Raw genomic sequence first — 17,274 nt, 5'->3', positions numbered from 1 at the left:
CTGTCAGTGGTGGCGGCGTGGATGTGCTCGTGCTTGCGGGCGATGGCCCGCGTTTTCTCCCGTGCCGCAAGTTTGTCTTGCGTTTGTGTTTTGCATTTGGACTTCCTGCCAGGCTTGGAAGACTTGCATTTCAAACAGTTTGTCCCACTGTGTGGCTCCCAGTCTTTGAGTGGTGTACATCCACCTCTGGAGCTCCAGAGAATGTTGGGCCCCTGGCAGTAGCAGTGCATTCCATGGCCAATTTGCAAGTGTGGCAAAAAAGTTCAGGGTGTATTTGGTTTCATCTTGAGATGAAACACTGCCAAAATGGATTCAGTATGATCTGCCACACGATACTTCGTCCGTCCACTCCTTGACGCGAATTTCTCCCCTCCAATACGACAACAGGAAGCTAACATGAGCCTCCATTTCTGAACAAAATAACGTCTCTAACATGGCCACGAAAAGCTACAGTGATGCACGTCAAGCTTAGGAATACACGAAATCGAAAGGCTAGGACATCGAGGTATTCTAGAAAATTGTCTGCGAGGCGGAGAAAATTCGCTGAAGAGGTTGGCGAGCCCTTGAAATCGAGCGACGATCCAAAAATAATTGCACCCACGTCGAGAAAGAAACCATGCGTAGCGCGTGGGTAACCCAAGAAGATCGCTCGTGCGGCGGCACAGTCGAAGGCAAGGCCAGTCCAAGCTCTAAACTCTATCGAATGACCTGGTAAACACCCGTGGTTTCGGTTGACCTTGCCCGTTTGAGATGGAAGTCGAGCGAAATTGCAAACATACGACTAGGCCAGGTCGCGTAAAAATGAAAAAGATTAAAATTTGGCCGCCATATTTAAATGAACGCGCGTCGCATGCATGGGACAGCCGTGTAAACTCATGTTTCAGTGCAAAGTCGTGAGGGTGTTTCCTCCAAGTGCGCCAGCGTTTGTCCTTCTCCTTCATTGCGGCTGCACACTCAGGTGTCCACCATTTCGGATCCGTTGACTTCACTGTCAGTGTCTTGGACGGAACGAACCGAGAAACGGCTTTCGTGATTGTGTCAGTTATTAGGGCCTGTCCAGACTAGGTAGAAAACCACGTTAACACGCCGTAAACATGCTTGTTGCCAAGGTGAGTGACGAAAAATGGCCGAAAACGGGGAACGTGGGATTCACGCGGAACGTGAGTCGCGAGAAAGAACGTTTCTCATCTACGTGCCGTTTTCGCAGTGTTTGTTGTGTGGGAGTCGATGGAGTTTGCGGATCGCAGTTTTTCCTTGCTGTTTCCAGCTGCCGCTTGTTTTCGCTTTGGAGTTGCCACACGTCCGTTTCAGCGATCACTCGGAGGCGACATTGATACAGTCATGGCTGGACATGCAGAGAAATCCCGGGGTCTGATGAAGAGGCAGTCGGAGAATTCACTGAAAATTTGATCTAGTACTGATTTGAAAGAATTGTTTGGAGAGGAAGCAGAACCCTCTTGTGACCAAAATTGACAACATGAAGGCCAAAGCCAGGGACTTTTACTGGAAATACACGGCGGCCACCAACACTGGTTCGTCAAGCGATGCTACAGCCGGCCTCGACCTTGGCGCTGCGCTGCCGCCAGAGTCACAGTGACACGGTGGCCAAATTCCCGCACCTGGAACAGAGTTCAGGGTGATATTCCTTGAGCTCGGCGTCAGTGCTGCCATCGCTGGGCCGCCACTTGTTTTGTAGCTAGCTGGGTAGGTCTAGACCAAGCCAGGGAGTCCTTTCCTGGTCTACGCGCTACAAACATTGTGCAATCGCGGCCTCTAGAGAAAATATGAACAGGTACACGACGTACAGTGTAGTTACACTGGTGACCAGGGAGTAGTAGTACAAGTAATAGTTATCACTCCCTTACTGGCCTTAGTATTGACTCGCATAGATTTTTGCCATACCTAAGCAGTCAAATACCCCTGCATATTTCACTCCTTTATTGACTGCTTATATTTGACTGCTTAGTTAGGGGTTGCGCAGTTGAACGGTGCCTAGTGCAGCATTGTCACTGCTTGAGTAGGTGGTGGTGCAACGCCAACGGTTGTGCAATCATAAACCCGGGATTCATGAGGTTATCGTTCTGGAATTTGAAATACGGACTGTTTGTCGTGATAAATCTAATATTGACTTCGTACTTGGTCAGTATAGGAAATATAAGACCTCGGCTTCGCCTCGGTCTTTTAGGGGTCGTCCATAATAATTATTATCGAACTTTTTTCACGAAACGAAATAATTTCGTTATGGGGTGGGCGGGGTTGACCAATTTCGTTTCAGAAAAGTTCGATACAATCACATGTACATGTCTTTAGGAGCAGTGACACACTTGCGACTTTTGTTGTATACGCATGTATATCTCAACATTTTTTTGGCGTTCTGAGGGGGAGGGAGGGAGGGGTTGGGTCTAAAATAAAATAATCCGCGATATTCATGTTAAAACAAAATGGCGTCACGATTTATTGAAAGTGGTATAGTTGGTGGTACGAATGTTCAAAACCATTAATTTTGAACTGCATACTGTTCGTCTTCTTTTTGACATGCTCTCTTTCCATCGTCCTTAGCTTTTGTTTGTTGTGAGCTGTTTTGGCTTTCTCCTGTACCTCTGGGGGATGCCAAGTGATGGTTTTGAGAGGCTGGTGATGGCTGTGAGCGAGAGTTTGCCGATCGGCGTCGTCCTCGCTGTAGCGATGAAAATACTAGTTACTGCGCACCTGGCAGATATCACAACACGTCGGAGCGTCCAGGAGCAAAGGAATCTTGGGTTTTCACTGGAATCTAGTTCCTCCAGCATCGTGTAGCCCACCGTCGGTGAATGGCCGTCCAGAAAGGTCGAACCTGGTCTTCTGCAGCACCTCGCAGTCCTGCGAGGCTCACCGTGTACGCCTGCCATGTATTGTACAAATAAAACTCATGCAGTAGTGCCTAGTGGACTCCACAGTGATGAGTCTCAGCCTGTATGCTGCAAAAGACACAGGAAATGTGACTGGTGTCTGTACACTCAGTGACTGGACGCCAACACCCCAGTCTTCTCCTGCAGGATCTGTTTGACATTGACATTATGCAGTAGGTCGGCATTGACCTGGTTTGGCAGCTATCGTAATAGTATCTGCCTGGTTGGATGTAGCAGGTTGGCGTTTGCTCGTCGTCCAGTCCGGAATTTTCTTGTAACTCACGGTGGAGTACGCGCAGGGTTTGTGATCATCCCTGTTCACTTCAATATTATCAAACACAACGTTCCCTTTGTCACTCATCTTATCCTAAGTACTGAATTTGCTGACAATATTGCACCACACTTTTCACAACCTACCGCCACTGCTGGCGATGGCGACTGGTTCGTCAATGGCGGTGACCAGGCTGACTGACTAGCTTCGAGACAGCGGCCTCGTTGTCAACCCCGCGACAGCCTAAAGGTTGATTTTATCGATCCAGCCTCAGCGCCATGTGGACGATGCCCTAGTGACTGTGTGTCATGGATTGCCTTGCCATCAGCGGTCATTGCCGTCCACCTTGGTGCAGCCCTCAACAACTGGCTCAGCCCATGGGAGTCTCAAGTGGACAAAGTTGTTGCCAAAGTAGCTCAGAAGATTGGTGCATCGTGGTGTAGGTGAGCACATAACTAGGACTTCCCAGCGCCTATTTGTCCAGGCTGCGATACTATGTGACATGCTGTACTGCACATTCTTTTCAGCACTGCAAGGCCGGCAGCTGGACCGACTGCAGGGGCCGCGCACATGCAGGCCGCCTGTTGCCAGTGCAGCATTCTGGAACGTTCCTTCCTTCTGAGATCCGTGGAATAATAACTTTCTTTGCTTCAAAGCAAGTTGCTTACCTTTCTGTTGTGCTCCCAGTGTCCTTACAACAATAACCTACAGCAATGTTTTATTTTCCTTTCCATTCCCCAACCAATGAATACTACAATGTCGATTCTATTTCTGAATACTTTAGTGTGTGCCCGCGCACGCACGTGTGTGTGTGTGTATACCTCACTCGCCACTCAAAGTTCTGTTCCCCATTACTGGAACACTGCCTGTTCTTTCAGGACATGCCATCATCTGCGGATGGGCGTTCAATGATTGTATTGTGTGTGTGTGTTTCATTCAGAATCAGATCCGCTATCGTTGCTATAAGAGAAAATCTGTGGGTTCACATCCAGTGCATTTGTAGATTTGTGTGCTTTTCTCGCCATGGGTGCATACATGGGACATTGTGTGTGTGTGTGTGTGTGTGTGTGTGTGTGTGTGTGTGTGTGTGTGTGTGTGTGCGTCTGTGTGTATGGGGATATTGTCTGTATCGGCTTTTGGTACTAATGTTCAGGTCTGTGCTTGCATGTGTGAACATGAAATTGTTCGGTTCTGTGCATGCTATTGCTATGTTGTATATTATTGTATGTATGTGTGCATTTCCACGAACAGTGTAGATGAGCGTGGAGAGTGCATTCATCCCTCATCAACCACTTCCCCTTGGGCTTACGAGAGCTTTTTCTGCGTACCTCTCATTTTTGTTTGTTTCTCTCTGATACTGTATTGATGCCGGTACCTGTACCTCGATGTGTTCCTCTATCTGCAGTCGCCTTTATCCTTCGGTCAAGTTAACGTTTATTGTGCTCTATTTATCGTGCGAATCAAAATAAACAATAATAACACAAGTCATGCTAGAGTGACAACATGTGTGTGTAGTAGGGTTGATGCGATGGGACGTTATAATTAGGTGGAACAGAACACACATTGGGCAGATTGATTGGGCATCATTGATTGTGCTCAGTCTAAACAGTGAACATAATAATTATCTCCAGTGACAGACTGTAGCGGCTAGCCTCCAATAGGTAGCTGGCACTAGTCGCTACTGCTTGTTTGACAGGTGCCGGCAGAACCCCTGTTGTGTCATGCTATAGATGCAAATGCCCTATTCTGGGGCATACTGAGGTACTTTGATTTTGTTGACTGCATGTAGAAAGCATCCAATAGTAGTACTCGTAGACCTTGGCTCTTTGTAGGTCAACTACCATCGCATGGATCGATCGGTGACTATGCACTTGGAGGTTGGAATAGCCCGCGCTGAACAGATCTTGCCATGGCCCAGGGAGTGAACTCGCTTACTCGACTATCCCGGTTTTAGTTAACCAACATGAGTGGTGCAATTTGTCCATACCATGTTGCGAGCTCACAGTTGTTTGGGTAGGTTTTGAGCTGCACCATGAAACAAAGCGAAATAACGGCGTGACTGTAGAGCAAGGAAGCGGCGAGACGGCACTTCCAGGACCGTCGGAGACAGGCAGTAGAGATGTGTTCACAGCACGAGCAACCTCTCAAACCCTGCCGGTACTCCACAGTTACAAGAAAATGCCGGACTGGACGACGCGCCAATGCAAACCTGCTACATCCACCCAGGCAGATAGCTGCCAAACCAGGCCAATGTCGACACACTGCATACCGGTATGTCAATGTCAAACAGCCTGCATGATCCTGCAGGAGAAGACCGGGATGATATTGGCGTCCAGTGTACGGACACCAGTCACATTTCCTGCGTCTTTTGCAGCATACAGGATAGACTCATCACTATAAAGTCCACTACTTCGTGATTTTTATTTGTAGAATACATGACAGGCGTATTCAGTGTGCCTCGCAGGACTGCGAGATGCTGCAGAAGACCAGGTTCGACCTTTCTGGACGGCCATTCACCGACGGTGGGCTACACGATGCTGGAGGAACTAGATTCCAGTGAAAACCCAAGATTCCTTTGCTCCTGGACGCTCCGACGTGTTGTGATATCTGCCAGGTGCGCAGTAACTAGTATTTTCATCGCTATAGCGAGGACGACGCCGATCGGCAAACTCTCGCTCACAGCCATCACCAGCCTCTCAAAACCATCACTTGGCATCCCCCAGAGGTATAGGAGAAAGCCAAAACAGCTCACAACAAACAAAAGCTAAGGACGATGGAAAGAGAGCATGTCAAAAAGAAGACGAACAGTATGAAGTTCAAATGGGTTTGAACACTCGTACCACCAACTATACCACTTTCAATAAATCGTGACGCCATTTTGTTTTAACACGCATACGGTCCATTCGTTTGGTGAAAAAAGTTCGATATTAATTTTACGAACGGCCCCTTACTCGGCTTTTATTTCCTATATTGACCTCGTACTCAGTCAATATTAGATACGACGATTATGAGCTTGACTTCATCTCGTTTTGCAAGGCGGGAGAGAAGCCTGTTCGCGTTCAGCCCAGACGAAAGTTGGTTACGACTGATCTCCTGTCAGCGGCCTCAGCCTCGGACTGGAAACATCTTGTTGACTCAGTTAGTGCAAAGATTTCTTTCCCTAGCTGTGTTGCACTTACCACCCTAAGACCAGATATAGTAAGTTCTGTACTCTACGAGTCGTAGGATTGTATTCTGGATGGAGTTGACAGTTTGTGCTGAGGACAGATTCAGTGTCAGTAACTCGCGAAAGGACAGGCGGTATGCGGATCTGGCCGATCAATGCCGAGCAAACGGGTGGCAGGTCTTTTCTTTTTCGGTTGAGGTAGGTGTGCGTGGTTTCATCCCGGACTCTCTTCGGAGGGCTCTGAAAGCGCTTGGGTTTTCTAATCGAAGAATAAAATTTATTTGTAATTTGTGCAGTAAGACGTCTCTGCGAAGCAGCTACATCATCTGGTTGTGACGTCAACAAAAACACTGGTCGGAAGATCCACTTTTCTGAGGTACTGTATGTGGGGCTCCGTTTATTGAGGTGCGTTGAAATTTATTCTCTTTTATCTTATTATTTATTTTCTATAATTTTCCCATATGAGTTCCTATCAGTTGCTGTGAACACCTTGAGTGGAGAGCGCTTGCTCGAGCGTTGAACCGGGTTCTTAATCCACCATACTAGTACCCAGTTCGCAAGGCTGGGCGGGGTTGTGAGCAGGCTTTCATTTCATCTATTCTTTTTTCTTATTAATTCTGCTTTTCATCTCATTATAAAAATTCTGCGCATTTTTTCTCCATCTGCGCATAAAATCTAGACTGACAACAATTGAAAAACGTTTTTCAATCGTTTTCGAAACGTTTTTGCTGTTTACACGAAAACGATAATCGTGTACATTGCAACACTTTTTCCGCGCGCAATGGTCACGTGCAATAAGTTGACCTGGCGCTAGGCATAGCCCGATTTTGCTAGCAATTCTGCTAACAAAATATCGAAGAATTTTGAAAGGGAATTTGCTGGCAAAATGGAGCAAAATATCGGTCTGTTCGCTAGGCCCCGGCGGATAACGCTAGCATTATATCTAGCATATTTAGCACTTTCTGGAAACTAGCCTTGCACTAGCATAATCAGCAAGTTTTTTTACGGCGACAAACACTATACACAACATCTCCCTTTCCGGGGAAGGAGGGGAAGAGAGAGAAAAGATGTATCTACACAATATATCCCTTTTCCGGGAAGAAAGAGGAACATGAAAAACAAGATTGAGAGACGAGCTAGGGCCTACACGTACACCAGTACAGTACTGTTAGTAGCAGGGCATGCCTAGCATCTGCACAGAAGAGAATTTTGTTGTTTTGAAAACTGAAGAAGTTCGAGGCCAAAAAATGAGGTGATCGAGAGTGAAGAGAAAGAATAAAGAAGCACACAAGGTCAAAACGAAAACAAATGAAACACAAAGAGGGAATGAGCTACAGCTAACCGGCATACGACTGGCAGTTCCTTCCGTCACGAGTCAGACTTGGTCGATCCTTAGCGCTCGTACCGTGACACCTCTATCTTTCCCAGACGGATGGGTTGAGCACGGCATGGGGACATGGCGATCAGTGCTCAACAGCAGGCTTATCGGAGCTGCCGAGAGATTGAGCATGCGAGGACGACGAACTGGCTGGACAGGGACGACAGTCAGCAGAGACAAGGAGCAGTGGCGTGACTGCTGCTGAAGAGTAGAGTCCACGAGTAGGACGAAACGAGTAGAGCGTAGTGCATGCCGGGCATGACTGGACTAACAACCAAACTTCTCAGACTGACGACGACGACGCATGACGACGACGATGACGAGACTGTCCCGGAGCTGGGGATGCTCGGCTGCGGGCTAGAGGCGAAGGGTTCTTTCCTACAGTCGTAGAAACCACAGCTGCCACCATGTTGTGTTAGCCTGAAGCCACGCAGGAGTCCATTGTGGGACAAGACAAAGACTGATTTATGTACCACGAGCCTGCATAATTATAGATCAGAGAGAGAGAGACAATACGGAGAGGGACAATACGGCGACAAACACTATACACAACATCTCCCTTTCCGGGGAAGGAGGGGAAGAGAGAGAAAATATGTATCTACACAATATATCCCTTTTCCGTGTGTTGTGTATAGTGTTTGTCGCCGTATTGTCCCTCTCCGTATTGTCTCTCTCTCTCTGATCTATAATTATGCAGGCTCGTGGTAAATAAATCAGTCTTTGTCTTGTCCCACAATGGACTCCTGCGTGGCTTCAGGCTAACACAACAGTAAGTTTATTTGTTTGAGTTTGTATTCCATGTTGCGCTGAGGCGCCTAAAACTGATCATCATCGATGTATCGACGGAAGAGCCTAGTAGTAGTAATGTACTGCGGAGCGGAAGAAGACGACATCCTCGCACTCCATGCGCAGGATAAAATATTTGGAGGATTCGGGTCGGAAACAGAAGGAAGACGATGATGGCTACAGCGACGAGTCATTTGAGGGCGACACTTTCATCGAGCGTAAAATAATTGATGCTGGTAGTCCCACGGTCTGCAGGAATTCTACTCTGATGACAACCTGGCAAGCGATTGGCATCGGCACTGACTTGGGAGGCGAGTCGGCCGATGATTTGGCCAGAATGGACATCGTTGCACATATCCGGGACAATGCCAGTCTTGGTTTCAAGTGCAAAAACAATCAATGGACTCTGCTCCTCCCTCAACTTGCTCAAGTCGATAATTTGAGCACCCTTATGCGGAACATCATTAGCACGAGCAGTAGGCAGCGAAAGCAGTATTCTCTGGCGAGCGGAGAAAACCGTGTGCAGATGGGCTTTGGTGTGGGGAATTTGAGTACAACGTCGAGTATGTCGAGGAAGACTGTGTGCAGCAGTGTATACTGTATATCTGAAAGTACAGGTGGAGTGTGATGGAGAGGATGTGGAGTGCTAACTTCTTCGGCCATCTACAGATGTTGACCGTGTTTTCGCTGGCGGTTCTCCAGGTGCGCTCCAGACAGGAGGTATTTCGGACACCCAGCTCAGCTGCCTATAGGAATTTTTGATGTGGCCGAGTACCTGTCAGCTCATGCTATAAGACCCTGGGCAGAGGAACTGACCAGGAAAGGATGAACTAAGGGACATATCAACTGTGTGCAAAATGACAATCCCATTGCTGTACACAGAATTTCACCATTTCAACAGTGCTGCATATAATACCATTGTAGCAGCACTTAGACATGTCCGATCAATCCAAAACTTTCAGATAGTGAACATTAGGTGTGTTTGATCATTTTTGAACAAAAACTGAAAATCGAATTTTTGGTCTGTGGTCATATTTTAGCGTGCTCTGGCTCACAATCAGTCATGTACAATGACATACTAGTAATTGTAGGCTTTGTAGCTAGGACATGTACAATATGTCAGTAGAGAGGTTCCGCACATCATAACAGGCTCTTCTCTCACTCTAGTGAGACTTTACCGGTTAGGCGCCGGTCACACATGCAGGCGGCGACACCGCTTTTGCGGCTGCCTCCAACACGCTGGCAGTGGGCGCTTTTGCGGCTCTTTTCTGCCGGCGGTCACACATGCAAAGGCTTTGGTACGCACGCAGCTTCACGGGTCTCCACAGGTGTCGTAAAACTTTTCTCTGAAAAAGACTATAGCCTCAAAATTCCTTTCCTGCGCTGGTTTGGATCGCAGAAACGCCCAGAATCGCCGACTACGTCGTGACCAGCGACTGCGGAGAGCTATGGAGATTGCCTCAATATTCATGTTGTTCAATTTCTCTTCGTTTGAATCTTGCAGAAGCTCCTTGAGCATCGGTGGACGCCTGAGTCGAGTCCCATGTCGGATGGTTGACCTCGAAATAGAGGGAGAGGAGCAGTTGCTCTCGGTCAGCAGTCCACTTCATGACGAGAGATGAAAAACTAATTTTTCCAAGATCCAAGAGATCCAACAACGACAACGCCGCAAAAGTTGCACTACCGCTTTTGTGTTTCGCCATCAATTTTTTGGTTGTGGCGCTTTTGAGATTGCCGCCGTGGCGCCAGTGGCGCCAGGCGCAGTATCCATGGTGATCTGGGGATATCCCAACTTTTGTGGTGCAGCTTTGGTGGTGTCGCAAAAGCGCCATGCATGTGTGACCGGCGCCTTAGGTGGCAAGTAACAAAGTTCAAGTCTAGAATCTGGGGTCACGCAAATCTCGCCTGGCGCCTAACTACAGGATTGTACACATAGTGTCTGTGGCCATCTTCCACCACAAGTGCTAGTACTACAGAGACAGTCATGTAGTAGCTAGTACAGCAGTCCGAGACTGTGCAGCTGTTAATGGTGTTGCTGTTAGTGCAGTTGCGTGAAGTCCAACCGTGACACTTTTTCGACCCCTTATAAAGTGGCATTAAATTGAGCATAACGAGCATTAAAACTAGCATAATGTGCCACTTTTACTAGCAGTGCTAGTAGCATAATTGCCGAAAATAACTAGCATTATCCGCCGGGGCATACTGTTCGCTGGAAATTGGGAGATTTTACACTTATCCGGTGCAAGTGACTCATTTTCGCACAGTTTTACCAACACGTGACTCACTTTTACTCGTTTTCGCCAACACGTGACTCACTTTTTCTCATTTTTGCCAACACTTGACCCACTTTTGGTCAGTTTTCCCACACGTGACACAAATTTTGGAGCAAAAAGGGAGCAAAATATCGAGTGGCCTGGCAAAATGAAAGCAAAATATCGACGATGAGCCAGAAAAATTATGCGGCAAAATATCGAAGCTTCCCTGGCAAAATCGGGCTTTGCCTACCTGGCGCAGGCTGGCGGCGGCATGTTTTGAGTACGAGAGAGAGAGAAGGCTCGTACTAGTAAAACGTTTTTGCCGTTTACACGAGAACGAAAAGGAACGATTGAAAAACACTTTGAAGCCGTTTTTCGTTTGAAACGTTTTTGAAACGTTTTTCAGCGTTGTCGTGTAAACGCTCTTATCAAAATCTGTGGAAACGTATTCTTTTGAAAACGTTTTTGACAAAAACCTTTTTCAATCGTTGTCGTGTAAACGAGGCCTCAAGTGGGATTCACAGAAGCTTTTTTGCGATGCGACACGCGATGGACGCGTGCGATGCGAACTCGCGAAATACCATTCACAGAAGAAGTGCTGATTTGGGTACGTCACCATGGTATTCGCGCGGTTTGGTACAACTTGTACAAATTTATAGGAAACTCTTGGACCTTTGTAGAAAGGAAAAGAAAATATAGAAACGAGTTGAGAGTAACTCTCCATCACTGTAACCAGATACCATTATACAGTCAGAAAGTGCAACCTTTGTACAACTTTGCTGTAGAAAAGGCCAACATTGTACGCCAAATCGCTTGTCGCATCGCAAAAGTTGAGCCAAGCTCAACTTCCGCGATGGCCCTGTTGCGGCAGTTGCATGGGGTCCGCGATGGTTGCGATTTGGGGATTTCCCGGTTTCGCGGCTGTCGCATCGCGTGTCGCATCGCAAAAAAGCTTCTGTTAATCCCGCTTTAAAACCCTTTGGAGTCCGTAACTTTTTTGCTTCCGCAGAATTTGTGGCAGTCACGAAAGCGCGCACTCCATTTCCAACATAACTTTGGTTCTACTTGATTTTGAAGATCTTGGGCTCGTTGGAAAGCTCTTGATGACAGAAATACAATGAGCCCAACCTCGCCAAGAGCACTATTCATTGTCCGCCACAACGCGCCCCAAACGCGAGTCCAGCTCCAGACTGATCCGAGACGATATCGGTCTCCTGTGGCCATTTCACTGAATCTACCCCGGAACTGTTCTAATTTCTTCGAGTAGAAGCTTACCTTGCCGTGACTTCGCCATGCGCCGGTCCTGGCAAGTGCCGCCTGTCATGAAGCTGGGAAAATCGCTTTTTTTCACGCACTGCTGACTCGCAGCACGCAGCGCAGAAAATTCGAAATGTTTGATCGCTCGCCGCCCACTCAAACTTCATCGGCGAAACTTCGGACCTGTTCGAGGCGATAGCGGAGAGTTTTCTCTACCATCTAGACCAGGGACTAGTACAATACTGTACTACTCCCTGATCTAGACCCTTCGATTGTTTTTGGTCAAGATTTGGCCGAGAACCGAAAGTTTGATTGCGCCCCCATGCATACAAAATGCCCATGGTTCGAAATCGAACCATGGACTCCAAAGGGTTAAGACAGTCGCGGGTACTCCATATCGGGATCTAGTAGAGTACTTGGGGGTACGCTACAGTGCATGACACGTCTAGATATGGGATGAATCATCAAAGGGATACCGTAACGTATAGTCTAGATCTATAAAGAGAAGAGTACAAATAAGAGAACAGGCATGCACAATGGGTACACACACATACAAGACAACACTACATCTCCCCTTCTTCAAAAAGGAGAAAGAGCATAGCAGAGAAAGTTGGAAAGAGAAAGACAAGACGAGAAGACCAAATAATGCAAAACATTTATGTATAATCCTATCCCTCCCTTCCGCAAAAGAAGAAGAACACACACATACACACATACACGCATACACACCTACACGCATACACATGTACACACATACACGCATACACGCATACACATGTACACACATACACGCATACGCATGTACACACATACACTCATACACATGAGAAAAGCGTAGAGAAGAGTAGAACAACAGAGCAAGAGATGAAAGAGGTAATGATGATGCGAGTTCAGTGGTAGATCAGAGCAAGAGAGGGAGAGACAGAAGAGTGGAGTATTCTGTTCGGAGAGACGAAAGTTCGAAGCGATCGGGAGCGTGAACGACACGGCCGCGAGCCGTGACATAGTTATCAGGCTGGTCTTGAGCTGGAAGGGTCGATGGCAAGTTGGGAACTGCAGGACACGGCGGAGTAGAAGGTTGACTGGCTGGGGGATCAGGATCGGTAGTGTAGTATCCCTGCCCGACCAATACGGAAGTAGTACGGAACTAATACGGAGCTTTGCCTGATGTATATTTAGTGTATCTCCGTATGTAAGCGTACGGCGTCTGCTGCATTAAAGCGGCTGCGCATTTCTGTTTTGAGGAAGATTAGATATTTAGCAACGACAAAGCTAAACCAAGAAGAAGAAGTAGTCAACCTCTAGGTGTGCACCGGAGAGAAAGTCATTTATTTGTCGCTTCTTCTTTAACTTCTAATATATCCTAGGTGTGTACCTAAGAGAATAATAATAAAAGATAACTCGTATTAATTGCACCGCGCCTACCACTCGGCTACCTGTTACATTGGTGGCAGCGGTGTGTTTTTGTAAAATAAAACAACGCGATTCGACCCCCAGACTACCATGGCTCAACCCGCTGCAGCTCCGTGCGACGAATCAAGATGAGAATCATGGTTCTTGCTTTCCTGGGCCTGGCCATGCTTATTAGCTTGCTGCACAGTCAGGGTGCTAGCGTGGATCACCCTTCCCTCCGCATGGCATCCACTGGAGACTTCGATGGCGATTCCAAGCGACCCGCTACCTACATGTATACTACCGGTGGTAATGGCGAAGCTGATGAGGACGACGACATGCAGGCTGCTGACCAAGACAAGGAGGGTATTCCCCAAGACCAGCAGCATTTGATTTTCGCTGGCACGCAGTTGGCAGACAGCTGAACCCTGAGTGACTACAACATTCAGCAGGAGTCCACTCTTCACTTGGTAATATTTTTCGTCTCCTTGGTGGAAAGTAGATTTTCGTCAACACTCTTCCTGGCTAGACCATCACTATTTACGTCGCGCAAAGCGATGCTATCGACAATGTGAAGACCACGATTCAAGACGAGGAGGGAGGTCATTTGTCTGACGCCGAGCTTGCCGCTCTGAGTGACCGGCTCAACCAAGATGAACATAAAACCTGGCTCGCCCTCCGCCGTAACTCCAGCCGCCGCCGTGGTTACTAACGCTGATTCCAGGTATGGCATTTTCTTTCCTGTCTTCCTTCAGTCTCTCTGTTCTCTTCAGTCTTCCTTTATGCGAGTGTGTGAATCCAGTTTAGTTTGGTAGGCGTCTGATCATGGTGAGCCCCAGTTTACCCCTAAGTAACCTGGTGAGCGAAGTGTGTGAGAATCCCCTTTTACACTCCAGGTGTGTACCGGAGTAAGTTCCCACGATGCAGTGCATTTTTTTGAAATTGTGAATTTCCTGGCAGTTTGAGCTCGCAATTTGCAGAAATTTGGCTGTCTTTCACGTCCTATTTAGAGGACCATTCTTTCCCTTTTGACCCCAAGAGATCGTGTGAACCTGGTGTGCTTTTACTTCTATGTTATGATTTGTTATCAGTTCATTTCTTCTGTCTACTCTAAACGTTATCATTTCCGATATAATTTGCCATCTTCCGGCTGGCGCTGTGTTCATAACTCTTCACTAAATTTTTGAAAATCACGAGGGCGTGATTAACTGTAGGAAGGGAGGGTGTAGTATCCCTGCCCGACCAATACGGAAGTAGTACGTATTTAACTTCTAATATATCCTAGGTGTGTACCTAAGAGAATAATAATAAAAGATAACTCGTATTAATTGCACCGCGCCTACCACTCGGCTACCTGTTACAGTAGTAGCGGCGGAGTGACCAGCAGGCGGCAACTGTTGCGGTGTTGGCATTGGGACAATGTGCCGCCAGTTGCGTCTTAACTGGCCCGATGGGGTTGCTACGATGTAGGAGCCCAAGGCTGGTTGGCTCATCACGTGGCCAGACTCTGCATGATCAGGTAGATACACAGGCTGTTGGGGACACAGAGACGGCAGTGTCCGGGCTGCATGGCGACTGGCATGGTTGGCGCTTTGGCGATCCTTTAAGCGCTGATCCGCGGCACGCAGGTCGCTCTGATCGACTAGATGCGACTGTCGCTGTGTTGGAGAGAGAGGTAAAAGTGACTGCAGCTGGCGGTTCATCAGAAGCTGGGCTGGACTCTTTCCATGCTCCAAGGGAGTATTGCGGTACGCGAGTAGTGCGAGGTGCCAATCAGTGCCCTGACGGAACAAACTCTTGACCGTGCAAACAGCACGCTCGGCCATGCCATTGGCTTGCGGATAGAGAGGGCTACTGGTGACGTGGCGGACGCCATAGATGGATGTGAACTGAGCAAATTCAGCACTGGTGAATTGCGGTCCGTTGTCGGTCGTTAGAGAGTCAGGGATGCCATGGCGAGCGAACAGCGACTTGAGATGGCTGACCATACGAGCTGTAGAGAGCGAGGGCATGTCGAGGACTTCGATGAACCGAGAGTAGTAGTCGATGACGAGGAGGTAGCAGTGGCCGTCGATGGTGAAGAAGTCTGCGGCCAGATGTTGCCAAGGAAACTCTGGGAGTGGAGTTGAGAGAAGAGGCTCGGGTGGCTGAGAGCGGTGTCAACTGCATTCGTCACAGGTTTGGACGAGAGTAGCTATGTCCGACGAGAGCGATGGCCACCATACGGAAGTGCGGGCCAGGCGTCGGCACTTGGTGACGCCCTGATGACCCTGGTGAAGGCGAGCCAGGATTTCTTGCTGGTTAGCGGGAGGTATGTAGAGACGCTGATCATACAGAAGCAGACCGTCATCCGTGAGGCTGAAATGTGCACTGTGCTCTATAAGAGACTGCACCACGGGAGAAGCGTTGCCCGGAGCAGGCCAGCCGTGCTGCAGATACTCGATGATGCGAGCACAGCTATCGTCGTCGCTTTGCCATGCTGAAACCTCATCGAGGCGTTGCGCAGTGGCAGGCAGAGTCTCAGTGACGTACGACACCATAGCAGCGGTCTCGGCCTCTAGAGTGGCTGTATCGTCTGCATCGGTGCTGCGCAAAGGAGCTCGAGACAGAGCGTCGGCAATTGCGAGTTGTTTGCCAGGAGTGTGGATGATACTGTAGTCGAATCGAAATAGCCGTAGACGAAACCAGAGGACCCGCGGAGGGAGGTCGTCCAGAGCACGGGTACCGAGCAGAGGGATGAGTGGCTTGTGATCCGTCTCAAAGGTGAATGGCATGCCGAGGAGGTAATGTGAGAGCCGGTCGCAGGCCCACGTTGCAGCCAGAGCCTCCTTCTTGATTTGCGAATAGCGCGTTTCCGCTGGTGTGAGAGAGCAAGACAAAAAGGCTACAGGACGGACGGACGCGTCGGGCTGGCGTTGTAGAAGCACTGCACCCAGGCCAAAGGAAGATGCATCAGCAGATACTGTGGTGTGGTAGGTGGGAGAGTACTTGGCCAGGACGGGCTCGTTACTCAGTGACATCTTGATGCGGTCGAACGCGGCACACTGCTCAGCACCCCACTGCCACGGGGTGCCTTTGACGAGGAGAGACCTGAGAGGTTGCGTGATGGAGGCCAAGTCCGGAATGAACTTGGCTAGGTGGTTGGCCATGCCCAGCAAACGACGGACGGCATGGACATCAAAGCAGGGAGAGAGCTCCTGGATCGCGTGGATCTTGTCTGGATCTGGACGGATGCCATAGCCATCGATCACGTGGCCCAGGAACTTAATCAATGTGGCATGAAATTGACACTTCTTGCTGTTGAGCGTAACACCGGCGGATTGAAGACGAGCCAGAGCTGGTCGAAGGTTGTCGACCTCCTTCTCGAGGGTGGAGCCGAATGTGAGGACGTCGTCCATCATGCAGATGTTGCCAGGGAGGTCGCTGAGCAGACCTGACATCTGTTTCTGAAAATACCCGGGTGCCGAGGAGATGCCAAAGGGGAGCCGCGTAGAGCAGAATCTGCCAATGGGCGTGATGAACGTGGTGAGAAGCTGCGACTCCGGCGCCAACGGAATTTGGTGAAACCCGCTGTTAGCGTCCAGCTTGGAGAATACCTTGACATCACCGAGGCGAGCGAGGAGATGGTCCGTGGTAGGGAGAATGTGCCGTTCCCGCTTGACGGCTTTGTTGAGCCGTGTGAAGTCACCGCAGATGCGCACGCTGCCGTTTGGTTTAGGCACAACGACCATGCCGGCACACCAATCCGTCGGTTCGGACACTGGGCGAATGACGCCAGCGTCTTCCATGCGACGGAGGGCTTCAATAACCTTCGGCTCCATGGGCAGAGCAACTCGCTGAGGAGTGGAGAGCGAGTATGGAGGAGCCTCATCGCGAAGTTG

The 17,274-nt window shown here is 48.8% G+C and overlaps 2 protein-coding genes across 2 annotated transcripts in view; one reads left to right on the top strand and one right to left on the bottom strand.

Moving 5' to 3' along the window:
• Positions 1-17,274, top strand: part of LOC135827730 (metal transporter CNNM4-like) — a gene marked incomplete in the record, with an annotated part of 156,797 nt that overhangs the window by 97,420 nt on the left and 42,103 nt on the right.
• Positions 12,491-15,405, bottom strand: LOC135827090 (uncharacterized protein K02A2.6-like). The gene is made up of 3 exons (XM_065339615.1): positions 14,737-15,405; positions 12,719-12,730; positions 12,491-12,496 (listed from the first exon to the last, which is right to left on the bottom strand). Exons 1-3 carry the CDS (start codon positions 15,403-15,405, stop codon positions 12,491-12,493), a joined length of 687 nt encoding a protein of 228 aa, XP_065195687.1.

Source organism: Sycon ciliatum, chromosome 11, assembly GCF_964019385.1.
Source record: "Sycon ciliatum chromosome 11, ocSycCili1.1, whole genome shotgun sequence".
NCBI lineage: Eukaryota > Metazoa > Porifera > Calcarea > Leucosolenida > Sycettidae > Sycon > Sycon ciliatum.
The sequence above is the reverse complement of the archived record's forward strand: the minus strand, read 5'-3'. Positions and strand labels throughout refer to the sequence as shown.

Coding starts and splice junctions, on each gene's coding strand:
- LOC135827090 (XM_065339615.1), bottom strand. CDS start 15,405: ATGCCCTCGCTCTCTACAGCTCGTATGGTCAGCCATCTCAAGTCGCTG.